Source organism: Perca fluviatilis, chromosome 9 (genome assembly GCF_010015445.1).
Source record: "Perca fluviatilis chromosome 9, GENO_Pfluv_1.0, whole genome shotgun sequence".
In the NCBI taxonomy this organism is placed as follows: Eukaryota; Metazoa; Chordata; class Actinopteri; order Perciformes; family Percidae; genus Perca; species Perca fluviatilis.
In genome coordinates, this window is record NC_053120.1 from 16,226,460 (window position 1) to 16,254,437 (window position 27,978).

The window sequence follows — 27,978 nt, forward strand, 5'->3', positions numbered from 1 at the left end:
ATAAAGTGTTTATTGTATTTAAAAATACAATATGAACCTAAAAAATTGCACAGGTCACCTTTAACTTAAGCTGTGTAACTGGGTCGGTTGTTTTGACTGTCTGCTAGCCAGTGTTTGATTTATTAAATTGTGATTTACAGCCTGCGTATATTTAGTAGCCTACTCTTGCTTTATTTTAGAAAGTAGTTTTCATTTAGCGTTTTTGTTGGTACTTTTATTTAATTGTTAAAAAAGTCCTATTGTTTGTACATAAATATAGTTTTCCTTAATTTGTTTCCCCCTAGTTTAATTATGTTGTTACTTCCCTCATCCCCTAGGCTACTCTGGGAATGTAACATTGTCAATAACCACTTACAGTACAAAAGCTGCTGCCACAATATTGCTTTATTTTAAACGCAGACTACAAAGTGCAACAAATGATTCACTGCAACAGTACAGTACCACAATATAAATGCAAAAAGGGAAATATTAGATGCACAAAAAAAAAATCATTTTTTAAAATGCATTTCATCAAATAAATTAAAAAAGGCTAGTAAAGCTTTAAACCTATTTTCAGTTTATATGATACCTTGAACTTTGACCCCTTTAGACCATGAAAGTCATACATGTCGTCTAAAAGGATGGTCAGTAAGAAGTCAGTATGTGAATGCTTAAGTTGATGTTGTGTGTGATACCTGTGTGAATTGAATTTCAATTGGTACTGTAAATTACATTTCATTATTTCATACTGCAATGTGCCACAATTTCTTGTCAGCCCTTAGGGCTCTCTCTCTCATCCTGCATGATGGTTTCAATTTGGTTTCCCAGGTCTGAGAAACACGGCCGCTCCTCAAAGTTGTACACCCAGCACTGCATCATCAAATTGTACACCTGGTGTTACAATGACAAAGATATATTAGTTGACAGAGAAAAGAACTGTTGCTTGCGTTGTAGTATGACTTGTTCGGTGAGTCAAAATAAGATGTTTAAAATATTTATCATGGCCACAGCTGTGAAGATTGTCAGCCTCTCCCAGAAATGAATGGATGAATGAATAAAAGCTTTATTTTGAACATGTAAAAATAATACAATAAAAGCTAAAAGAACAAAAATAAAAACAAACAATAATAATTTAACATGCCTGAAAAAGAATAGGAAGAAGCATACATTTATTTAATGCCCTTCTCCACTACTCATTATTAATCTTCACATAGCTTCATATTTATATCATATTCTATCTTAACACATTCTTTACAATTTGCTACATATATTTATATTTTCATTATACCCACACACCAAAAGAAAAAGAAAAACGTACATATTTACATATGTGCATATCCACCATAGAAAATAAATATTGTAAATAAATAATCTGTGAGAAGGTCTTTTTCCTCACTTTAACTTGTGAAACCATATTTTTGCACTGCTCTTTGAACTGGGTTATGCTTGGGCATTGCTTTAGCACTGCACTCAATCCGTTCCACAGCTTCACTCTACAGAAATACAAAAACCTTTTAATGTTGTACAGATACAAAGATGTTTTAAATTTACTTCCTTAAATTATATCCCCCATCTCTATTAAATACAAATTTAGAAATTGCCAGGGAGTAAGTTGTTTATTGATTTACACATTATTTGTGCTGTTTGAAAATGAAGCAGATCCATGTTTTTTTTTTTATTTTAAGAATAGTACATTTGTGTGATCTCTATAATCGCTATTTTGAATTAGCCCAATGACTTTTTTTTGCAATATAGATGGTGATGATAGTGTACATTTACTTTGACAAGTATTGCCCCTAACATCTGCACAGTAATTTAAATATGGCAATACCAGTGAACAGTAAAGAATGTGGAGTGATTTGTGGTCCAGAATGTGCTTCGCCTTCCTAAGTACTGAACTGCTTAATGAAAGTTTATTGTGTACATGTTTTATGTGAGATTTCCAGCTTTTTCTGTCATCTATTATCACACCAAGAAACTTATTTTCTCAACTCTTCCAATGTTCACACCATCTACCTGTATCTGTACTTGATTACTCTTTTTACAATTACCAAATAACATGATTTTAGTTTTACTTGAGTTTAATGATAATTTGTTTGTCAAACCAATCTAAATAAAAGTCTCCAGTGCAAAACTGTCCCCCTGATCCCATACATTCCACTTTATTGACTAATATGTTATGATTGATTGTGTCTAAGGCTTTTTTAAGATCTATAAAGACTAACTGCATACTGTTTCTGATCTATGGCATTTCAATTTCCTCAATTGAATGCCAGTGATGTTGAACTGCTTGATATGAATCTGTATTGACTGTCAAAAAGATATTTTTATCTAAAAATGTGTATAATCTGTTATTGAAACATTGTTACTAGTATTTTGGAGAATTGTGCAAATAGTGAAACAGGCCTGTAATTTGTGAAGTGGTGTCTACCCCCTGGTTTTGAAGTATCATTCCAATCCAATAGCAGATGGTGAAATAAGTGTCTTAATTTTGAGGAGCACTATGTCACTAATTAGGCCACAATCATCTTGCCAATGGTGATTTACAGTGGAATTAGAACATCACAGCACATTTTTGGGTATGTGAATGTGGAAAAGTGGCAAATTATTTATTTTATTATCAAGATGAGTCTTCCAAAAAGGCTACTGCTTTTTAACTATTGAATCATATAGAGTGAACATACCTTGGTCGGGGCGTTTGGAGGAGCCGGTAACCTCCAGTTATTCTTTAGAATATTTGCCAGCTGCATTGAAATGGATGGACTCTGCACATTGTGTCCAATCTCCTGCATACATAGCTAAAAGTGACCGTGACATTAAGAAAACATAAAAGGGGGAAATCAAAGTAATGTTGCTGTCTGATGAAAACATATTGTCCATGCATGAATTTATCAACAGTAAACCTTCTTACTCTTTTGGGTTGGAGTTGGTGTCGCAGTAGCAGAAGAGCTCGTGAAGAACGACTCCAAAACTCCAGACATCTGACTTGTGGGAGAATCTGGACTCATTGATGGACTCTGGGGCATACCTGTTATTAGATGAGCAGTGGTCAACCTCCAGGAACTAAACTTAAATATAAGGTTACAGTGAGCGGTCGGTTAGCTTAGCTTAGTGCAAAGACTGGAAACAGGGAAATGCTAGCCAAATTTTGCGATGTCTAAATCAAACAAAGTTTTCACACAGTCCTCTACAACAATCTTTCTCTCATTGCAGAGGATATTATTTAGCGCAGGGGTCGACAAACTGCAGAAAGTTGCACATTTTAGCTTTAACACTTTGGATTAAAGAGTAAATTTGAGTTTTCAAACATAAGGAAAGCTACCAGAAAATGGGGCTTTCTCCAGGCTGGGTGACTTCGGTAGTATTCCTTGTCACAAGGAATAACCTTGGTCAGCCCAAAATCAGCGATTTTCACCAGCGACTCACTGGCCACAAGGATATTTCTGGCTGCGAGGTCTCTGTGCACATACGCACGGCTCTGCAGGTACTCCATCCCCTGGGAAAATTATAAACAACAAAAGAAGAGGAAATAAATCTTGTCCCTGTCACTTTTGTTTTATGGGCGCGTAATCAATCTTTGGTACTGTCTAACAGATAGTGAAAATGATTCATGGAGCCACAAGATAAGAAATAGGCTCATGGCTTTGAACCTTGAACACTTTACACCGGGATTCTACCAGGCGCAGATACGCCATGTTTCGGCTGTGCCGTGGTTATGTTCTGACCTCCACCATACCACACCAGGAGCGTTTTGCCTGCCTGATGCAGATTGCAGATTTGGTTGATTTGGTCTTTTTTTTTGGGATACTTGTAGCATAAAATAAGTAGTCTACAGCGGTTTCTTCCATTTAGTCCAGGGATTACTGACCTGTTTTTCCAGGAGGAATGATCTTCAAATGTTTCTTAAGGATTTCTTCAAGACTTTTTTTTGTTAGGGACTCATTTCAAAACAACACTTCTTTTTGATGATTGAGACATTTTTTGGCAATAGGAACAGAGTTTGTGTTTAGGAAAATTACTTAAAGGCACACTACTTGAATGATCATTGTAAAAGCTGCAAGATTTTGTCAAATCACAATCCATTTAAACATATTTTCCTTTTACATTTTGTGATGACCACTTGCAGGAGTAGAACTCATGTATCTGACTCTTACCTTACAGATCTGAGAAGCAAAAAGCAGCATCCGCCTGGGGGTGACGTTATGTTGGTTACTCTCCATGTAGCCAATAAGGCTGCCGTTGGGCAGGTACTCCATCACCAAACTCATACTGAGGCGACCTGTGAACAGGCAAACATTAAACATTAAAGTCATTCAGCAGAGAAAAAAAACCTTCCAAACCCAGAAGACAGGCACTGCCAATCATGTCTCATTCCTTGAATCGGCCGTAAATCGCTCTAGACGACGGTGTCATCTTAAGACTGATTTAAAATGTAACCCAGGATCATGCAGAGGATGCATATACTCCAAAGGTATAAAGGAAGAAGAAAATAAGTTGGACCGACAACTGTTACAAGATTGAACTCAAGTTCTGAGATAGTTCTATGTATGTAATAACGCCAAAATTCCCCTTACATAAAACTGACCAACCGAGTTCATTATACAACTAGTTTTATTTATTAGTTATTTGTTTATTATTAGATAGGAGAGATGAAATTAAAAATAGGTATTTTTGAAACTAAGCATTCTAACAACTTTGATCTTTTACTGAAGTTGATTATTTAAGTACATCGTGTGCTATGGTTGCAGTGAGTCTTTTTATTACCCGTGCTGTAGCAGACTCCTCTGTATTTGACGATGTAGTCGCAGTGTAAAACGCTGAGGGTTTTGACCTCCTTCTTGAAGTCCTCCAGGGTCGACTGCTTGTTGGGCTGCAGCTTTTTCACAGCGACCAGTTCACCGGTGTTATCGCCTAGCGGGTCATAACGGCAAAGTTCGACGCTGCCAAAGTTTCCCTGGAAAAGTTTTAAGTCATTCAGTTGTCACTCACGTCCAAAAAAATTATAATAAACCTCACCACACATGTGCCACTGCAAGACATGATATATGAGATTATGTGAGGCATTTTGAAGATAAAAAGGAGGCTTGTGCAAAGAGACAGCTTATCATAAAATACTTTTTTCATATTATATGAACAGATAGTGGCTTTGGTTAATATGCTGTGTGCTCTGTCCTGTATATTCATCTGTTAGTCCATCAAACAATGTTTTGTGCACCGTTAATGACCTCTTAATGAAAGGTCAGTGGTTAATGTGAGTCATTTACATTTTTGAAATACAAAATTGGCCATGTAATTTAAAGTTCCCATATTATGAAAAAAACACTTTTTCTGGTATTTGGGGTGTTCTTTTGTGTCTCTGGTGCTTCCACACACATACAAACTTTGAAATAAATCCATCCATGTTGTTTTGAGTGAGATATGGTTTCTGAATGTGTCCTGCCTTCAGTCTCCTGGTGAGCTGTTCAAAATCGGCTCGGACTGTGACGTCACAATCCGAAACGAGCTGGCTAACCGCAACCGTTAGCTCGTGCATAGCATGCTAACGTTAATGCCTAACCTCGTTCTCAATAGCAAAGCACTGCTACAACACACACAAGTTCACCATAATCTACAAAAGAACTACTTACATGTGCTCCCTCATTTAGAAGTTTCCCAGCTAATCCTGCCTTGTAAGTGACTGAAGTTGGAGAAACAGCCTGTCTTTTACTTCTATGGAGCTAGCTAGCTGACATGATCTACATCTGAGCTACTGAGCATGTGCGAGTGCAATCAAAGATAGTACAGAAGAAATAGAAGAAAAGAGGTCTCACTCTGTAGCTAAAACAGAAACCAGGTGAAAAGAGGATCTACAGCAGTGAGAGAGAGCTGTGCAGTACAACACAAATATGGTGTTTTTTGAAAATTAAACCATGTAAACCTATTCTGGTACAACCTTAAAATACAATTATGAACCTGAAAATTAGTATAATATGGGCACTTTAAATTGTCTATCCATCATGATACAATGACCGATCACAATAAGATCATGATCGTTGCACTGATTGGCCCAAAGGGATCTGCATTATAAATATTGTGGTCCTCTAGTTGTTCTGGCTGCAGACTTACTTTCCCCAGAGGATGGATGTAGCGTAGGTGTCTCTCCTCAAACAATGTCTGGTTGTGTTGAGCAGGGCTGATGGCTCTCCACACAGGGCTCTGTGTGACGGGCTCAGCAGCATGTAGTATCTCATAGTCTGCCATGAAACACAAAAGCATATTGGTAATGGCTTTTTGGTTTTCTGATGTAATAGAAAAACCTTATTAAAAAAAGCACTACCCATTTTGAGAGAGATGTTCAGGACCAAATAGAAGGACAATAGAAGCATTTCAGATTATAATTTGTGAAAATGATGGGCTGGGATCAGATTTTTTCAACACTGGATCAACACTGATCAGAAAAGTTTAAAATGGGTCAATTTATAAATGCTCTTGTTTATTGAATTGAAATAAAGAAAAGTGAACTTGACATTTGATAAGATATGTGGTTTATAATGGTCGTATGCATTATCAGCTGACTAGTGTAATGATTACCCGAAGTGATCAGACTGTTGAGTTGACGAATGATACTGCGACAGGAAGGTCTAAAGGCTGCCTCGTAGTCCATACACTGACTGATCAGCTCAGCTAGCTCTGTCCACTGGGAGGGAGGCAGCTGCAGGAAACTCTCATAAAGCTGCCGCTTCTACAGAAAACACATCAATAGCTCACAACATTCACTGTATGTTTGCCCAAAAGCCTAGATAGTAAACTGTATGTTTGTAAATGTGATATTTCCATCAGGTTTGATCCCATAGGCACTTAACACCTTCAATACATGTTTCTTTTTCTAAACTAGTACTTAAAGTCACTTGCCGCTTGTTTAATGGACAGTACGTTGACAACCTGTTACCCTGTCAGTTTGTTTGACTTATCAGGAAAGAAGTAGAAGTACCTGGTCCAAGTCCCAGCCTCGCAGCGGAGGTTCTCCACTGTTGAAGATTTCCCACAGGGTGGCACCAAAGCTCCACTTATCACACTCCAGAGTCAGGTTGTCTGGGTACTCCAGCACCTCAGGGGCCACCCAGGGGATCCTGTCAAGGATTACTAAACAACCAAATGCAGAGCAACATGCGTCTCTTAGTGTAGTCAAGCCGTCTGACTAGCATATTATGTTTCTTCAGCAGCTGCTGGTTTACTTTGCACTGAGCAGGTAGTGTACACATCTATGAGACTGCAGCTCTTCACATTTGTTGTTAAATTGATGTAGTGTGACAGTGGCTATAATGCCTGCAGGTGTGATATCCTTAACCTTAATTTACCTAACAAATTGTTTTATGTCATACTGAGATGTTTTGTTTGGTCACTGCAGATTTTCGAGGATGAGAAAGCTCAGAGCGAAAATCTTCTTGCTGGCGGGAGCTCTTGGTCTGTTGGCCCTCCATCTTTTTAAAGATTTTTTTGACTACAAAACCGTCCGACTCCACGTAGATGTGATAGAGAATGACATTCAAGTAAGGCGACCCACCACAAAAAAGTCATATGTATACTCCTGGTCAAAATGTCAACAAAATGTGAGTGCTGCCAACATCACAGGCTTCAGCTCTCTTCCTGGTGACATAAAAGACTTTCTCTATTATCGACACTGTCGCCATTTCCCCATGCTGCTGGACCTTCCTGACAAATGTGGAGGAGCTGATAAATCTGCAGAAGTCTTTCTTTTCCTGGTCATTAAAAGTTCCCCTGTGAACTACGACCACGAGAGGTGCTGCGTAAAACCTGGGCTAAAGAGAGGTTACAAAATCGGTGTGTGGATCCGAAGGATCTTCATCTCAGGAACAATTGATACTGGTTTTGAGAAGGAGAGACTGAACAAACTACTCGAGCTGGAGAAACGTGAGTACAATGACATTCTCCAGTGGGACTTTAATGAAGGATTCTACAACCTCACCTTAAAGCAGATACTTTTCCTGGAATGGATGGAAAGGAGCTGTCCGAACGCTCGCTTCCTGCTAAATGGTGATGATGATGTCTTTGCCAACACAAACAACATGGTTGAGTATCTTCAGAGCCTCAAGGAAAATGATGGAAGCAAGCACCTCTTTACTGGACATCTGATCCAGAATGTAGGACCCATTAGAATATCACAGAGCAAATATTTTATCCCAGTTCAGGTGCAGGAGTCAGACTCATATCCTCCCTACTGTGGTGGTGGAGGCTTCCTACTGTCTGGCTATACAGCTTTGGTCATATACAATATGTCCCAGTCCATTCCCATTCTTCCCATTGATGATGTATACATGGGGATGTGTCTGGCCAAAGCAGGACTTGTTCCTGATTCTCATATGGGTGTGAAGACGGCAGGACTGCAGATTCCCTCCAGCACACTAGATGGATACGATCCTTGCTATTATAAAGAAGTTCTACTGGTACACAGATTCCTTCCAGCTCACATGTATCTCATGTGGCAGAGAATACATGATTCTAATCTGAAATGTGGGCCCTCCAAGTCAAGGCTTTAGCATCACAAAACTGTAACTTACATGTAGTGAGAGAGTTTGTTGGCAATTTGTTTCCTGCACCTGCTCTTAGGTTGTGAGTGCAGGTTTGACTCGCTTCATTTCATCATGAGAAAATCTTTGGACTGTTTTTCTACCACTGTTCGGCTGCAGGCTTCAGCACAGTTCAATGGAACTTATTATTTTATTCTTTGTCATCAATGTGGGCGAGCAGCAGTCAGCCTGACTCAAAGGGGCACAGCAGTAGTTAGTGTAGGTGTATTGCCCACATACTGTGTGGGTGAGCAACTTTTACTGGAATTAAAAATAGGGTTGCTTGGTATCAGGCTTCAATGTTGTGGTGGTTTTGTTTTTTTTCTTTGTTGGTACCAAATACTTCTACCTTCTTATTGTTTGATCAGATACTTACTGTTTAAATTATACTTTTATAAAGTAGCTATACTGTATTTATGTAAACTTCTTGTACATCATTATCGAACCAATACCCAGCTGGTGTAAGTGATGCAGGGGGATAAGGTATGCTGTGGTGTCCACAGTCTTACACAAATATAATAAAACTCAGGTTTTCTTAAGACTAGTATGCAGTTTTCTGTAATGAAATAAAAAAATATTAAGTATGCACCTGTATATTTGTGCTCAGAAAGATACTAATGTAGCCTATGTTTTTGTGCCTTAAATCAGTGCTTCTCTAACATATATCACTGGAATTTTGGATGTACTGTCAAATCCCCTTTATATTTATAAGTCAGTAAGAACCATTACAAGGGGTCTCAAATTTTCATGTAAGATTACTGTGTGCTTTCAGGACTTTGTATATTGAAATAAATTGATTACCATGTATTTTACCATTAGTTAATTGAATGTACTGAAATTCATTTTCCTGCTGCTAAGAAGAGGTAATATATTGTGTGATTTTAAAATGAATGGCTTTGAGGTTACTGTATATTGTGTACTGCATATAACAAATATGTATTTAATAATAAATAAATTTGTATATATTGTTGTCTATATCATGTTTTAGACCTTTTTCAGGGCACAGCTGATGTATTTACACATACAGGCGATAGCCCTGTGCACAGCTGTATACATACCGCCACCAATAGGTCAGTTTTTGCAAGTGACCTCAAATTAAAGAAAATGAATGGGCAGCACAGATCAGGCACACAAGACCTCTTTGCCATAATACTGCTAGCCTGTATTGAATTTGTGTTTGACAGCAACAGGTTATAATTATTAGCCAGAGAACATGAAAAGAGACTCCCAGAAAATTGAGCCATAAACTCACAGTAACCAAAGGAACGGAGTGTTTCTTCTTCCCAGTTACTGTGCAAAAGCATCCACTGTGACATGTAGTTCAATAAAAGAAAGCATCAACTATGCTGTTGGTAGCTCCAAGACTTATGGCAGATTTATGTTCCTGCGGGGGCTCTTCGACGTAGCTTACGTAAGTGGCCTGAGGTTTAAGTCCAATTTATGGTCATTGATGCCGTGGTACGTAGGTAATGCAGTAGGTAATGCGGTAGATACAGACCCTAAGCCTAGCCCAACGCTGTAGCCTGACGTGCACCTCTCAAAATATTTAACTACACGTTGCAGCGACGCAGACCGCAACAACTGATTGGTCCGTTTGGCCGTGGCTTTGTAGCATCGCGTTTCCCCCTACGCATTTCCAGGGTCTCCTTCTCCTTAAACAACAGGAAATCAAGTAGAGGGTTAACTTTTCCTGCTACAGCTTTCTGGCCGTGGTTAGAAAGCACAGGGGAGACACTTTGTTTCTCCCACTATGCCTCTAGAGTTGGTACTTGCTCTGCTTCCCTTCTGGATTTCAGGACTTTTGGACTGCTCTTCCCCTCAAAGAAAGTAGATTTATATCACCCTTGTTGTCATAGAGACACACATTCCTACCAGCTAGAATGTATTTTATGTGGCATAAAATACACGATCCTAATCTGAAATCAGACAGAGAAAAAATAAAGTGTTTATTGTATTTAAAAATACAATATGAACCTAAAAAATTGCACAGGTCACCTTTAACTTAAGCTGTGTAACTGGGTCGGTTGTTTTGACTGTCTGCTAGCCAGTGTTTGATTTATTAAATTGTGATTTACAGCCTGCGTATATTTAGTAGCCTACTCTTGCTTTATTTTAGAAAGTAGTTTTCATTTAGCGTTTTTGTTGGTACTTTTATTTAATTGTTAAAAAAGTCCTATTGTTTGTACATAAATATAGTTTTCCTTAATTTGTTTCCCCCTAGTTTAATTATGTTGTTACTTCCCTCATCCCCTAGGCTACTCTGGGAATGTAACATTGTCAATAACCACTTACAGTACAAAAGCTGCTGCCACAATATTGCTTTATTTTAAACGCAGACTACAAAGTGCAACAAATGATTCACTGCAACAGTACAGTACCACAATATAAATGCAAAAGGGAAATATTAGGTGCACAAAAAAATCATTTTTAAAATGCATTTCATCAAATAAATTAAAAAGGCTAGTAAAGCTTTAAACCTATTTTCAGTTTATATGATACCTTGAACTTTGACCCCTTTAGACCATGAAAGTCATACATGTCGTCTAAAAGGATGGTCAGTAAGAAGTCAGTATGTGAATGCTTAAGTTGATGTTGTGTGTGATACCTGTGTGAATTGAATTTCAATTGGTACTGTAAATTACATTTCATTATTTCATACTGCAATGTGCCACAATTTCTTGTCAGCCCTTAGGGTCTCTCTCTCATCCTGCATGATGGTTTCAATTTGGTTTCCCAGGTCTGAGAAACACGCGGCGCCCTCAAAGTTGTACACCCAGCACTGCATCATCAAATTGTACACCTGGTGTTACAATGACAAAGATATATTAGTTGACAGAGAAAAGAACTGTTGCTTGCGTTGTAGTATGACTTGTTCGGTGAGTCAAAATAAGATGTTTAAAATATTTATCATGGCCACAGCTGTGAAGATTGTCAGCCTCTCCCAGAAATGAATGGATGAATGAATAAAAGCTTTATTTTGAACATGTAAAAATAATACAATAAAAGCTAAAAGAACAAAAATAAAAACAAACAATAATAATTTAACATGCCTGAAAAAGAATAGGAAGAAGCATACATTTATTTAATGCCCTTCTCCACTACTCATTATTAATCTTCACATAGCTTCATATTTATATCATATTCTATCTTAACACATTCTTTACAATTTGCTACATATATTTATATTTTCATTATACCCACACACCAAAAAGAAAAAAAAAACGTACATATTTACATATGTGCATATCCACCATAGAAAATAAATATTGTAAATAAATAATCTGTGAGAAGGTCTTTTCCTCACTTTAACTTGTGAAACCATATTTTTGCACTGCTCTTTGAACTGGGTTATGCTTGGGCATTGCTTTAGCACTGCACTCAATCCGTTCCACAGCTTCACTCTACAGAAATACAAAAACCTTTTAATGTTGTACAGATACAAAGATGTTTTAAATTTACTTCCTTAAATTATATCCCCCATCTCTATTAAATACAAATTTAGAAATTGCCAGGGAGTAAGTTGTTTATTGATTTACACATTATTTGTGCTGTTTGAAAATGAAGCAGATCCATGTTTTTTTTTTTATTTTAAGAATAGTACATTTGTGTGATCTCTATAATCGCTATTTTGAATTAGCCCAATGACTTTTTGCGAATATAGATGGTGATGATAGTGTACATTTACTTTGACAAGTATTGCCCCTAACATCTGCACAGTAATTTAAATATGGCAATACCAGTGAACAGTAAAGAATGTGGAGTGATTTGTGGTTCAGAATGTCGCGCAGCCTTCCTAAGTACTGAACTGCTTAATGAAAGTTTATTGTGTACATGTTTTATGTGAGATTTCCAGCTTTTTCTGTCATCTATTATCACACCAAGAAACTTATTTTCTCAACTCTTCCAATGTTCACACCATCTACCTGTATCTGTACTTGATTACTCTTTTTACAATTACCAAATAACATGATTTTAGTTTTACTTGAGTTTAATGATAATTTGTTTGTCAAACCAATCTAAATAAAAGTCTCCAGTGCAAAACTGTCCCCCTGATCCCATACATTCCACTTTATTGACTAATATGTTATGATTGATTGTGTCTAAGGCTTTTTTAAGATCTATAAAGACTAACTGCATACTGTTTCTGATCTATGGCATTTCAATTTCCTCAATTGAATGCCAGTGATGTTGAACTGCTTGATATGAATCTGTATTGACTGTCAAAAAGATATTTTTATCTAAAAATGTGTATAATCTGTTATTGAAACATTGTTACTAGTATTTTGGAGAATTGTGCAAATAGTGAAACAGGCCTGTAATTTGTGAAGTGGTGTCTACCCCCTGGTTTTGAAGTATCATTCCAATCCAATAGCAGATGGTGAAATAAGTGTCTTAATTTTGAGGAGCACTATGTCACTAATTAGGCCACAATCATCTTGCCAATGGTGATTTACAGTGGAATTAGAACATCACAGCACATTTTTGGGTATGTGAATGTAGAAAAGTGGCAAATTATTTATTTTATTATCAAGATGAGTCTTCCAAAAAGGCTACTGCTTTTTAACTATTGAATCATATAGAGTGAACATACCTTGGGCGGGCAGTTTGGAGGAGCCGGTAACCTCCAGTTATTCTTTAGAATATTTGCCAGCTGCATTGAAATGGATGGACTCTGCACATTGTGTCCAATCTCCTGCATACATAGCTAAAAGTGACCGTGACATTAAGAAAACATAAAAAAGGGGGAAATCAAAGTAATGTTGCTGTCTGATGAAAACATATTGTCCATGCATGAATTTATCAACAGTAAACCTTCTTACTCTTTTTGGGTTGGAGTTGGTGTCGCAGTAGCAGAAGAGCTCGTGAAGAACGACTCCAAAACTCCAGACATCTGACTTGTGGGAGAATCTGGACTCATTGATGGACTCTGGGGCATACCTGTTATTAGATGAGCAGTGGTCAACCTCCAGGAACTAAACTTAAATATAAGGTTACAGTGAGCGGTCGGTTAGCTTAGCTTAGTGCAAAGACTGGAAACAGGGAAATGCTAGCCAAATTTTGCGATGTCTAAATCAAACAAAGTTTTCACACAGTCCTCTACAACAATCTTTCTCTCATTGCAGAGGATATTATTTAGCAGCAGGGGTCGACAAACTGCAGAAAGTTGCACATTTTAGCTTTAACACTTTGGATTAAAGAGTAAATTTGAGTTTTCAAACATAAGGAAAGCTACCAGAAAATGGGGCTTTCTCCAGGCTGGGTGACTCGGTAGTATTCCTTGTCACAAGGAATAACCTTGGTCAGCCCAAAATCAGCGATTTTCACCAGCGACTCACTGGCCACAAGGATATTTCTGGCTGCGAGGTCTCTGTGCACATAACGCAGGCTCTGCAGGTACTCCATCCCCTGGGAAAATTATAAACAACAAAAGAAGAGGAAATAAATCTTGTCCCTGTCACTTTTGTTTTATGCGGCGTAATCAATCTTTGGTACTGTCTAACAGATAGTGAAAATGATTCATGGAGCCACAAGATAAGAAATAGGCTCATGGCTTTGAACCTTGAACACTTTACACCGGGATTCTACCAGGCCAGATACGCCATGTTTCGGCTGTGCCGTGGTTATGTTCTGACCTCCACCATACCACACCAGGAGCGTTTTGCCTGCCTGATGCAGATTGCAGATTTGGTTGATTTGGTCTTTTTTTTTGGGGATACTTGTAGCATAAAATAAGTAGTCTACAGCGGTTTCTTCCATTTAGTCCAGGGATTACTGACCTGTTTTTCCAGGAGGAATGATCTTCAAATGTTTCTTAAGGATTTCTTCAAGACTTTTTTTGTTAGGGACTCATTTCAAAACAACACTTCTTTTGATGATTGAGACATTTTTTGGCAATAGGAACAGAGTTTGTGTTTAGGAAAATTACTTAAAGGCACACTACTTGAATGATCATTGTAAAAGCTGCAAGATTTTGTCAAATCACAATCCATTTAAACATATTTTCCTTTTACATTTTGTGATGACCACTTGCAGGAGTAGAACTCATGTATCTGACTCTTACCTTACAGATCTGAGAAGCAAAAGCAGCATCCGCCTGGGGGTGACGTGTTGGTTACTCTCCATGTAGCCAATAAGGCTGCCGTTGGGCAGGTACTCCATCACCAAACTCATACTGAGGCGACCTGTGAACAGGCAAACATTAAACATTAAAGTCATTCAGCAGAGAAAAAAACCTTCCAAACCCAGAAGACAGGCACTGCCAATCATGTCTCATTCCTTGAATCGGCCGTAAATCGCTCTAGACGACGGTGTCATCTTAAGACTGATTTAAAATGTAACCCAGGATCATGCAGAGGATGCATATACTCCAAAGGTATAAAGGAAGAAGAAAATAAGTTGGACCGACAACTGTTACAAGATTGAACTCAAGTTCTGAGATAGTTCTATGTATGTAATAACGCCAAAATTCCCCTTACATAAAACTGACCAACCGAGTTCATTATACAACTAGTTTTATTTATTAGTTATTTGTTTATTATTAGATAGGAGAGATGAAATTAAAAATAGGTATTTTTGAAACTAAGCATTCTAACAACTTTGATCTTTTACTGAAGTTGATTATTTAAGTACATCGTGTGCTATGGTTGCAGTGAGTCTTTTTATTACCCGTGCTGTAGCAGACTCCTCTGTATTTGACGATGTAGTCGCAGTGTAAAACGCTGAGGGTTTTGACCTCCTTCTTGAAGTCCTCCAGGGTCGACTGCTTGTTGGGCTGCAGCTTTTTCACAGCGACCAGTTCACCGGTGTTATCGCTGTAGCGGGTCATAACGGCAAAGTTCGACGCTGCCAAAGTTTCCCTGGAAAAGTTTTAAGTCATTCAGTTGTCACTCACGTCCAAAAATTATAATAAACCTCACCACACATGTGCCACTGCAAGACATGATATATGAGATTATGTGAGGCATTTTGAAGATAAAAAGGAGGCTTGTGCAAAGAGACAGCTTATCATAAAATAACTTTTTCATATTATATGAACAGATAGTGGCTTTGGTTAATATGCTGTGTGCTCTGTCCTGTATATTCATCTGTTAGTCCATCAAACAATGTTTTGTGCACCATCATGACCTCTTAATGAAAGGTCAGTGGTTAATGTGAGTCATTTACATTTTTGAAATACAAAATTGGCCATGTAATTTAAAGTTCCCATATTATGAAAAAAACACTTTTCTGGTATTTGGGGTGTTCTTTTGTGTCTCTGGTGCTTCCACACACATACAAACTTTGAAATAAATCCATCCATGTTGTTTTGGTGAGATATGGTTTCTGAATGTGTCCTGCCTTCAGTCTCCTGGTGAGCTGTTCAAAATCGGCTCGGACTGTGACGTCACAATCCGAAACGAGCTGGCTAACCGCAACGTTAGCTCGTGCATAGCATGCTAACGTTAATGCCTAACCTCGTTCTCAATAGCAAAGCACTGCTACAACACACACAAGTTCACCATAATCTACAAAAGAACTACTTACATGTGCTCCCTCATTTAGAAGTTTCCCAGCTAATCCTGCCTTGTAAGTGACTGAAGTTGGAGAAACAGCCTGTCTTTTACTTCTATGGAGCTAGCTAGCTGACATGATCTACATCTGAGCTACTGAGCATGTGCGAGTGCAATCAAAGATAGTACAGAAGAAATAGAAGAAAAGAGGTCTCACTCTGTAGCTAAAACAGAAACCAGGTGAAAAGAGGATCTACAGCAGTGAGAGAGCTGTGCAGTACAACACAAATATGGTGTTTTTTGAAAATTAAACCATGTAAACCTATTCTGGTACAACCTTAAAATACAATTATGAACCTGAAAATTAGTATAATATGGGCACTTTAAATTGTCTATCCATCATGATACAATGACCGATCACAATAAGATCATGATCGTTGCACTGATTGGCCCAAAGGGATCTGCATTATAAATATTGTGGTCCTCTAGTTGTTCTGGCGCTGCAGACTTACTTTCCCCAGAGGATGGATGTAGCGTAGGTGTCTCTCCTCAAACAATGTCTGGTTGTGTTGAGCAGGGCTGATGGCTCTCCACACAGGGCTCTGTGTGACGGGCTCAGCAGCATGTAGTATCTCATAGTCTGCCATGAAACACAAAAGCATATTGGTAATGGCTTTTTGGTTTTCTGATGTAATAGAAAAACCTTATTAAAAAAAGCACTACCCATTTTGAGAGAGATGTTCAGGACCAAATAGAAGGACAATAGAAGCATTTCAGATTATAATTTGTGAAAATGATGGGCTGGGATCAGATTTTTTCAACACTGGATCAACACTGATCAGAAAAGTTTAAAATGGGTCAATTTATAAATGCTCTTGTTTATTGAATTGAAATAAAGAAAAGTGAACTTGACATTTGATAAGATATGTGGTTTATAATGGTCGTATGCATTATCAGCTGACTAGTGTAATGATTACCCGAAGTGATCAGACTGTTGAGTTGACGAATGATACTGCGACAGGAAGGTCTAAAGGCTGCCTCGTAGTCCATACACTGACTGATCAGCTCAGCTAGCTCTGTCCACTGGGAGGGAGGCAGCTGCAGGAAACTCTCATAAAGCTGCCGCTTCTACAGAAAACACATCAATAGCTCACAACATTCACTGTATGTTTGCCCAAAAGCCTAGATAGTAAACTGTATGTTTGTAAATGTGATATTTCCATCAGGTTTGATCCCATAGGCACTTAACACCTTCAATACATGTTTCTTTTTCTAAACTAGTACTTAAAGTCACTTGCCGCTTGTTTAATGGACAGTACGTTGACAACCTGTTACCCTGTCAGTTTGTTTGACTTATCAGGAAAGAAGTAGAAGTACCTGGTCCAAGTCCCAGCCTCGCAGCGGAGGTTCTCCACTGTTGAAGATTTCCCACAGGGTGGCACCAAAGCTCCACTTATCACACTCCAGAGTCAGGTTGTCTGGGTACTCCAGCACCTCAGGGGCCACCCAGGGGATCCTGTCAAGGATCACTAAACAACCAAATGCAGAAATGCATATTCACAAATGCATGAATGATGCACATTTTAAATGTGTCACACTTACTTGGGTGTTACACATTTATTTTGTTTATGTTGTAAAGTATTATTTAACATTAACATACTGTATGTATATGTGGTTACAGGAAATGGTAAGCAACTTAATTTACTACACTTTCAGTCCATTCACTTTTATTTGAGGGTTACTGAATGAATCTATAAATACAAAATCATTCATCAGGTATAACTCATTTTCTCTCCTGACTGTTACACACAGTATATTGATTTACCATCCTTGGCCAGCATGGCCACACTGATGCCCGGGTCGCTGAGCTTGATAAAAGGAGAGCTGCCCTGCGACAGGTCACCCTCTCTGGCCAGCAGCAGATTTTTGGCGCAGATATTTCCATGGACAATGTTCTTTTCTTCCTGCATTACAGTTACATGTTAATGGTGACTCGTTATAGTGTGTAGCATTGGTCAACTTTGAGTTTAAATGGCCTCTCCTGCTGTAGATTGGGGTTTTTGTCATTGCTTTTGTAAGATCTAGTAGTAAATGCTCTAAGTTAATCTTACCAGAAAGTTGAGGGCAGATGCGAGTTGTTTGGCTACGTCAAGTTTCCAGCTCACTGACACAGATCTCCCTCTCTGTAAGTAAAGGTCGAGGGCCCCGTACTCGACAAACTCCTGCACCATGATGTCTGTAAGGCACAGCGAGGTTTGTTTCAACAGCTGTACTTCAAACAAACACATGGTCAGAAACGCTCACCCGCAGACAAGGGACTGAGTCGGGTTCATAAGAGGATTTCATGTGAAGATAGTTATTTTGCTCAATATGAAGAGAATGATTTAGGGTTTCTACTGATTCACTGTTTATGGTTGTTTGCAAATGTGCAGAATTTTAGAGGAACAGAGCCTGCAAATACAGTTGTAACATATTGGAACAGCCTCCCCCCACATTGAATCCTAATGGGAAATATTTAAAGTTTCTTAAAGAAACTCATTCTTCATTCTGCAATTCAGACTGCAGGCAAAAGTGGCCCACATCAGATTTTTTTTTGGGGGTCAAGTGACCAGGTCAGACTTCAGAAGTAGTGTGAACACTCAAATCTTGCCCAGATCAGATATTTTTCAAATCAGATTTAGACCACTTCCATATGTGGTCCTGAATCAGACCCAGGTCTTTTTTATCAATGCGGCCGCAGTGTGAACAACCAAGGCGGATTTGATGCGACTTTTACGTCAATCTGACCGAGATAATCAAAGGTTTCCCTCGAGATCTGAAAGTTTTTAATAAACTGCGTCTCTGTGAAGCTTTGTCTCTGCATCCACACAGACAGAATTCTGTAGTGGATTAAAGGTGCCCTTTCACACAAAACCGTTTTTACTTGCATTTTTTTTAAATATGTTAGGTCCATATGTGTTTGTGTTATGTCGTGAATGTGAAAATGAACCGCTACCTCCTCTGTCAGCTCTAGCCACTGAAAAGAAATAAGTGGAGAAATCAGGCCAATTACAACGTGGTGTTGCTTGAGCTCATTACTATTCATGAGCTTGCCCAGTTGTGCTGGGTAAAGGATGCTGATAGCCAGGCTCTTATTGGCTCGCTGTTAGCCAATCAGAGTCAAGCAGCTTAGCTTAGAGTCTTTCTGCAGGCTTTCTATACTACTCTAGAATGTTTTGAAACAAGGTAACCAAGGCATTTTTTCCACAAAAATTTTTACAGAGTCCATGGTAGAACTTCAGACATTACCACAAAGTAATGAAATACGTGTGGCAGGGCACCTTAAGACTTGCAGTGTGAACGTAGCCTTAGAGACGCTGTTATCAGTAAAGAGATTAGGTTAAAACCTATTTGATTCTGTTATTCCTTTTTGTTGTTAACCCTGTACTGCTTCTCACCTTGTACCTATTGAACATTACCACATCTAGAAAACATAAACCACATTTATGCTGATAGGAAAACAATCATCAAACTGTAGCAAACCAAGAAATAGTCTGGAAGAACCTGCAGTTGGTTTGAACTTACTTTTAACTCCATGAACACTAACACCGTATACAAGGAGGAGGTGTTTGTGTGAAATCTGGCTCATCAAGCTGGCAGCTTCAAAGAATGACTGAGAGAAGAAAAGAAACGGCGTGTGTATGATGTCAAAATAATGTTTTATATACTGTATCTATATGAGTAATCCACAAAATACTTAACATTACAATGTATTCTAACATGAAAAAACCCACCTCCCAGTACTTTTTATGAACAACATCGAGCTCTTTCAGGAAAACGTCTGTCACATGTTTCTCCCCATCGCGAATGTTTGTTTTGTAGCCTTTGAAAATTCGAGTGAAGGATCCCTGGCCGAGGCTTGCATCCTAACAGAAAAATCACATAAAAAAACTATATCCAGGTTGCCTCCATCATTAATAAGATAAAGTACCTTTCATATAGGTTTGACTACAGAATCATAGTACTGTAGAATTTGTCGCACAATAGTAGTTGTTATAGTGGTAGGAGTTTAGTTGGAGCAACAGTGGTAAAAGTGTAGTAGTGGAACTGGAAAAGAGAATGGTAAAAATAATATTGATTGCAAAACAGTGGAAGAAGACTAATATCGATTGGTTCTATCGTAACGGGCCTGTTTCAGGGGCCGTAATGTGTACACACTCACCCATTTCAGGTCTTCATATTTGATCATGTGGAACTGGATATGATTGAATTTCTTCCGTTCAGGTGTCGGAGAGCCCTGAGCTTCTACAGAGCTGTTGTTGCGTATGATGATTAGATTTGTGAGCTCTGTAGGAGCAGCAGAAAACATGTTCGTCGTTAAAGAGTATACTGTATGAAAAGATACAAATATGAAGGCACATATCTCACTTCAAGCAGGAAATTGAGATGTTGAGTTGATACAGGCTAATGGCGAGAGATATGAGTTCATTTACATGTATCCTATTGTGACACAGTATACTAGTGTCTTCCGATATAGCTAGCATATATATTGGGTTTCTCAAAACATGGATACAGCATGTGGCTATAACCAGGATATGATGTCTACATGAAAAAAACTATAAATGGAAATATTTTATCTGGGACAATAGGGTGAATGTAAACATACTTAAAGTTCTCTTAATATGGTTAGATTTTGATTTCTTTTAGTTTGGGAAATAAAACTTTGACCCCTGAAAATAAACAGTGTGTGCTGTATTGTGACAGTGGGTATGAATGGGATGCAGTACATACAAATATGTTTTACCACAGTTTGGAATATCATCAATTTTGAAGACAATATTAACTATGTGATGCATGTGAGCGGAGTTTTGTACATAGATGAGAATAAAAAAAGAAAACTAAAGGTTAATATAATTAATATATCGAAACAAATACAAATACAAAACAGTATGTATAGTAGTGTATATTTGGCATGGCTTGTGAAACACACCTTTGGGTCGGGGTGGACAGCAGCGGGCTAACTTCACAGGTACTTCAGCCAGTAGCAGCTTGTTGTGCTGGTAATGGGTGGTGAGCTCTTTCAAGCTGGAAAATGATTTATTGACACCAGGAAGACTGTAGTGCTCATTCTTAATAATGAGACAGTCTTTATAGTCAAGTCCAAGTGGAGTCTGCAGAAATATAAATGTTAAACAAAACACGTCTGAAGAGGTTCTTGTAACGAGGTATCAACTTTTCCACACATTGGCAGAAACCTTTCACCTTTCAAACTTTCAACAACTGTTATGCAATGGCCTAAGACCTGTGGTTTCCAAAAACGGTGCTTGCAATTACAAGCTTTTAAGTTAATGTTATTGTGCTAAGCTTGTCACATACTTAATAATTAAAGAGCATAAGAACATCTCTTTTGGTCATCAGGGCTATGCTGAATTAAAACGTGTACAGACATACTAATAAATAATAACTAGTAAATTACTCTTCAGAGTAAATTCTAAATCAGTCTTTTTCTGTGTCTATTAGTGTGCTTCAATAGGAACCTTTACCTGAACACAAACAGTGAGGAAGAATTTGTCATAGTTCTTGGGACTCTGCCGGAGAAGGAACGTTCCGCCTTTAAATCTTGACTTTTTCAACTTGTTGACTGCAAACTCTGATCTGATAATACAAGATAGGAAATACATATCTGACCCAGGTGCGTGTGAATGGTGGCATTTAATTCAGTTTTCATAAATGACTCACGTGATTGGGCCGTGACAATGGTTTTTGATCCCCTCCAGAATACTTGGAGGAGCAGTGTCTTGACAGAAGTAGTGGCTTGAGTCTGTGGTCAGTCTGAAGTAGCCATCAACAAGAGACACAAATGAAAGTGCTTCCTTGAGACTGTGGAAGTTGGCTTCCTGTTTTGCAAAGAATAAATATACTTCATCTTTTGCATCAAATCAAAACAGAGAATAATGATTGGGGAAGTGTTGAATGTTAAATATGCCCCTTACCAAGCATCTGTCATCTTTAAGGGTTATTGTCACCACCCTGCTGTCTTGGGGGACCTGCTCATGGCATACCCTCTTTATACTGATGTCAATGATTTCTTTGAAATCACAGAAGGTTAGCCACTCCTAAAAAAAAATATATATAGAGGCTGATTATTCAACATCTCTTAACTCGGGATGGGCACTAAATCATACAACAGTGCAATGCAGATTGCAAGTAAAACACAAACAGGCAAAACCTTGGGTTTGCCAGCTTTCCCCTGGATTGCTAACATTGCAATAGGTGCCAGGAGAAAACAATACAATAGAAAGAACTGTTTCACAAAATGAGATAACAAAGCAAAGAATAAAGCAAGGCCAGGCAGATTCAAGTTAAAGTGATGGTTCGGAGTAATTCACCCTAGGGTCCTTTGCACCATGACCTCGAGCCAAACACCCCCCCAGAAGCTTTTTTCACCTGGGTTTAACACTGGGCGAGTTAGCGTTGAGTAGCGTTAGCCACTGAATAGCTTAGCGCAGGGGCTAATGGACCCACGTTTGTATCTCTTAAATGACCCCACTAATAATGCCTGAAATGATACCAAAGGTCTACACTAGTATATATAGGTTATGCTCTCATAAAACGATGGATTGGAAAGTTTGTAAGTACACCAGAAGTTTATGTAAATAACACTTGCCTGCTGGCTTCTGCTCTCTGCTGTTGTTGTTGCTGCTGTGAGACAAGTGCTTAGGGACATCTACAAATTACAATACCGAAAAGAGATGCAACAAAAATATTTTTTTTATTTAACTTATTTTTTAAAGTAAGTGCTGTAATATAACTAGCAGGAGACAAGTAATAATTGAGGTAAGTTTGGAGACATTACCTTATTTAATCATTAAATTAATACATATTTTGTTGTATCTCTTTTCGGTGTAGTAATTTATAGACGGCCCTAAGCACTCTTCTAACTGCAGGTAGCAGCAGCAGCAGCAGCAGCAACAGCAACAGAGAGCAGAAGAGAGCAGGCAAGTGTTCATAAACTTCTGGTGTACTTAAAAACTTTCCAATCCATCGTTTTATGAGAGCATAACCTATTTGTACTAGTGTAGACCTTTGGTATCATTTCGGGCATTATTAGTGGGGTCATTTAAGAGATACAAATGTGGGTCCATTAGCCTCGCTACTCCGAACCATCACTTTAAAACGGGGTATCACGCAGGTCATCTGGTAGAATAAAAGACTAACTAACCGCTATGCCTCAGTCCCACCCGATCTTAAGTTGAACTTGTTCTTACCATGGAACCATCAGGAAGCCAACTTCCACTGGTTTCAATTCCAGTTTCCCCAGTGACCCGCACAAGAGAGAAAGTTGACTTGGAGTGGGATGAGGAAGGATTCACTTGGAAGGTTTCGCTTCCCAGAGAGGGCTCGATGGCAGCCAGTTCAATCAGGTACTTCATCTTCAGGCTGTACTCATCTACGGAGCAGTTGCCAAGCTTCTTTAAGAAACGCTTGAGGGTATTTCGGATTCGATAACGATCCAGGCGGTTTCGTTTCTGAATGTCATGGCGATGTGATTTAGGAAGGCATGATTTGTAGCTGAAAGAGGAAGAGTATAATGATGTTGTAATGACTGCAAACTACAACAACAAAGTAATATTTCTGAAAGAGAAAACGGTAATTCTACAAAGTTCTTGGTTGTTTGAATTTTAACTGGTGAAGCATGGTTTGGGCAAAAAACAAAACATTATCCAAATGTAAATACCTGACAGTCTTGCAGAGTTCTCTTACACTCTGATGGCGCTCTTTAGCCATTCTCCACAAGTCCAGCACTGCAAGGCCGAGGCATTCTTCTTGGGCACTCAGAGGTGGACACACTCCTGCCTCACTAGCAATAAAGTCACTACGCAACTATGTGTCAAAAGAAATCAGTGATGGACGTAGTCTTTAATATATAGTCAATGTTTGCAACAATTTTCCAATGTGACACGCATTTTGAAGCAGCATATACATTTTGAGATATTAAGAATGTTTTCTTTACTTTCTCCCTTAACCTGATCATTCTTTGTTTTGAATAGCAGGTCAGGATGTCTTGCACATTACGCCAGTCTAATGTTATAGATTTATAAAACCACCTTATAGATAAATGTCAATTAAATTAAGAATACTATAAGAATATTAGTGCTATATATCCACAAATGTCATTAATATAAATATAAATTGTAATAAACTATAAAAATGTTTTAAACTTTACCTGAGTGAAGAGATAATCAATGACATTGCAGTCAAGCACTGGACTGATTCTATCTCTGGTCAGACTGTAGCGGTACGATGTTCTTGGTCCTTGTCCAAACCAGTTTCCAAAGAAAAATCTGCACACCACAAGTCCATTATTCAGCTTAGCATTATGACATTATAACAAACCAATAAGTTAACTTCTTAAGATATGCATATACACTTTTTTACATACATTATGCAGGTTTGAATGTGATAGGTTGGTGACAAAATTCTTTATTAATGGTTGTCCAAAAAAGAAAATTACATCTCATTTCATAAAATATCTTAACATAGCGTAATGTACACTAATGTTTTAAGTAAATGCATGAATGTATGATTCTTCAGTCATTTTTCACCTACCTGACTCTAAAGTGGACTTGTGAGTTTTCATCTGTGTTGAACATGTGCGATGGAGGATACCAAAATGACAGATCGGCAGATGCCAAACCAAAAAGACTTTGGTACACGGGTAAGATTCCTAGTGAAAGAGATCACATATATCATATCATTGTATAGACCAGGCAATGCTATAATGACTTTCCCAGCAGTTAGTCTTTTGCACACTTGTAAGAATAAATATAGGAGAAAAACTAAATATTTTAGCTTAAAATGAGGCGAGAAGCCTTCAGGCAGACCCATGATTTGTCAGTGAAATCTTACCACATGTTTTGCCTGCTTGGATGCAGACATTTTCAGCAGAGATTTGACCAGATGAAATGTGTATTGTTGTTGCTTCATTTGTGGCTGGAAAGAAGTAGAGGTGTACTTGTAAAGTGGGACCAGTGCTAGAACTGGACCTCTGGCTGCCTCCCCGGTCTCTGATCACCAGAGGGGCCGACTCCTCACTGAGATCCATGGATACTTCTGAGGACCAAATCAACAGACTTTTAATTAGACTAGTACAGTGCCCGTTCAAAAGATACCTGTTTGGAACACACTGTATAGCCCACTACTGACTTACTGTGTACTTCTACTTCAGAGAAAAAACATTGTACCACCACATTTACCTGACAGACATGGCATATTCCAAATTTACTAAAAAAATATTGCAATTAAAATGTGGAGTAATCACAGACATTTGCCTTATGAAATGATGATGGTGCATGCACAACCCAATTCGTCCCCTAATGAGAGAGATCATCAAATATCTTCGTTAATCAACCAACCGGAACTAGTGAGTGTGTGTGTGCGCAGAGAGAGAGAGAGAGAGAGACACAGGGGGCGGAGAGAAAGGTGGAAGGCAATGCAAATAAAGAGTTTATCTTTAACTACATTTTAGTGTTGTCTTTTTCGTCAACCTTTTTTCAGCGGTCTTTTAATTTTATTCAGTTTAATATCCAACATTGTCCAAACTGCTCCAAATTCCAAACCCCAAGTTCATTGGGTACCAACGAAACCAAGTTTGAAGTAGATTGGATGAACGGCTCATGAGATATTTCAAAGACAGATCACACACACACACACACACACACACACACACACACACACACACACACACACACACACACACACACACACACACACACACACACACACACACACAGAGGCTTCCCGATTTATTAGATAGATCCATATTATTTTGAAACAGCTAAAACAGGAAACTAATACCTTGATTGGTGCAACATCATTTTAGTTTTGAAAGTAAGTTAAGATTTTGGATAATCTTGCAAAATTTGTGTAACCCACATTTTTTGAGTAATGTCACTTGATACATTGTTTAATAGTCATAGAATAATAATTGAATATAATAATCTAATAAACAAACATTACAGTTGCAAACATTGCACCATCTCTGCCCACAGGAAGTGAAATCTAAACAAGAAGAAAATGCAGATGAAACAGCAAGTGCTCTGTGTGGACTCATTCATATTTTCCTCATCTGCACTCTCATTTCTTGGACATTTCTTCTAAATGAGGGCGCACTTCCAACTTTGCGTGGAATACCTGCAGAACAGGGACATGTAAGTAGTTCTATACAATTTATTTTGTAGATTAGGGTGAACTTGTGTGTGTTATAGCAGTGTTTTGCCATTGAGAACGAGGTGGCTAACTGCTAGCAGTGCGGCGCTAGCTTCTAGCTAGTAGTCCTTACCTAGCTACTGCACATGTGCGACTCCCAACAAAGATGGGATAGAAGTGAGATGTCTCACTCTGTAGCTAAAACAGAGAGCTCAACACACAGGGTGAAAAGAGGAGCTGCAGCAATGTGAAGTACAACAAAAATATGGTGTTTTTTGAAAAATAAACAATGTGAACCTATGCTACTACAACCTCAAAATACAATTATGAACCTGAAAATAAGCATAATATGAGCACTTTAATAAACATGCTGTGTGAGGTTTGCAGCTCTTCACTATTTTACAGAGTTAAGGTGTTTTATCTGCCGGCTCCTAATGTAACCACAGTGGTCATAGTACAACCACAAAATCTGTTTGTTAACAATGTCATTTATTTATTTTGGAAAAGCAAATATATACGATGGAAAAACTGAATGCAAAATCAAATGTCTCATTTTATTGTTGTGTTTTCAAATGTCAGTGATGGGAAAAGTATTGTGATATTTTAAATAAAAGTACCGATAAAAAGTAACAATGCATATTTTTTAATCTGATGAATTTACAAAATATTACAAAATAAACTACACCTGCAGTGGAACTAGCGCAATAAAAAAAATACAGAACATATTTTCCTTCTGAATTGTAGTGGACTATAAGTATAAAGTAGCATAAAATGGAAGTACAAGCCCCTAAAAATTGTACTTACAGTACATGTGAGTAAATGTACTTGGTTATATTCCACCCCTGCCAAATATACACATTCATTTGGAATTCTTATAATATGAAAAAAAAGGTTTAGAGCGATATTACAGTAGCATTCTGTAAAACTCATTGATCATCATTAATTTATTCATCTTTCAGCCACAACAGGTTTGTTGAACTGATACAACTTCATAAAGTTTTAGTTGTATGTATAATCACAGGCATACAGGCATGTTGGCAGTTATTGAGGTAAGGAAAAATGATTCAGTCATGTTCCTTTACAAGCCTGAAAAAAAACACAAACCTCCCATTCACACAGCTAAGACTCAACCTCAGACAGTTTCTGTTGTGGAATGTATCATAATGGTAACAGTATATAAATGTCATTTTGTTAAGTATAGAACTTTGTATATACTAAAGTTTGTGTGTTATCACATGTGTGGAGGATTCCCACCATGACTCTGAATTATGTTTTGAAATGTTAAATGTAGATTTGTGCGGATTCCTGTTACATCAGACCTCACTGCTCACCATGTTTTGTTGTAGCGGAATCAGGAACACAGTATGTAAAACGTGTAAAGTTTGTAATAATAACATAATAGCAATAATAATATAGTGTTTCACATTTCCATAATTAGTTTTCAAATACTTTGTTTACTTTGATAACAATACTGATCTGATTACTTTCTCTTGGCAAATCATCCACATGAACAAAATGTAAGTATGAATTATCTCAGCGAACCCTTCTTGAAATAAAGAACAACTAAAAGTGGGTAGCTTCTGAATAAGAGCTTTACATTTACAGAATTTAGATCTAAAGATCAACATTATGTGTCATTGAAGGTATTTGTTACTGTTACCTTTTACATATGTACGTCAGAAGTCCTCATCTCGATCATTTGTTCCTGTAACTGAGGCCTTTCTTTTTTGACTTCTGCTTTTATGCTGTATGTG

General features: G+C 38.1%; 1 protein-coding gene and 1 pseudogene across 1 annotated transcript; one reads left to right on the forward strand and one right to left on the reverse strand.

Moving 5' to 3' along the window:
* Window positions 1–366: 366 nt before the first annotated feature.
* On the reverse strand, window positions 367–27,978 carry jak3 (Janus kinase 3 (a protein tyrosine kinase, leukocyte)). The gene is given in 26 exon segments (XM_039810976.1): window positions 367–870; window positions 13,138–13,251; window positions 13,367–13,484; window positions 13,780–13,952; window positions 14,608–14,630; window positions 14,633–14,728; window positions 15,213–15,360; window positions 15,362–15,403; window positions 16,549–16,676; window positions 17,014–17,164; window positions 17,414–17,565; window positions 17,862–18,000; window positions 18,148–18,272; window positions 19,601–19,688; window positions 19,810–19,941; window positions 20,238–20,362; window positions 21,006–21,186; window positions 21,559–21,670; window positions 21,755–21,912; window positions 22,009–22,131; window positions 23,284–23,587; window positions 23,754–23,899; window positions 24,243–24,360; window positions 24,626–24,743; window positions 24,926–25,129; window positions 27,885–27,978. Coding segments are annotated over 25 exon segments (3,330 nt in total). The 5' UTR covers window positions 25,122–25,129; window positions 27,885–27,978; the 3' UTR covers window positions 367–750.
* LOC120565305 lies at window positions 7,144–8,848 on the forward strand (annotated as a pseudogene).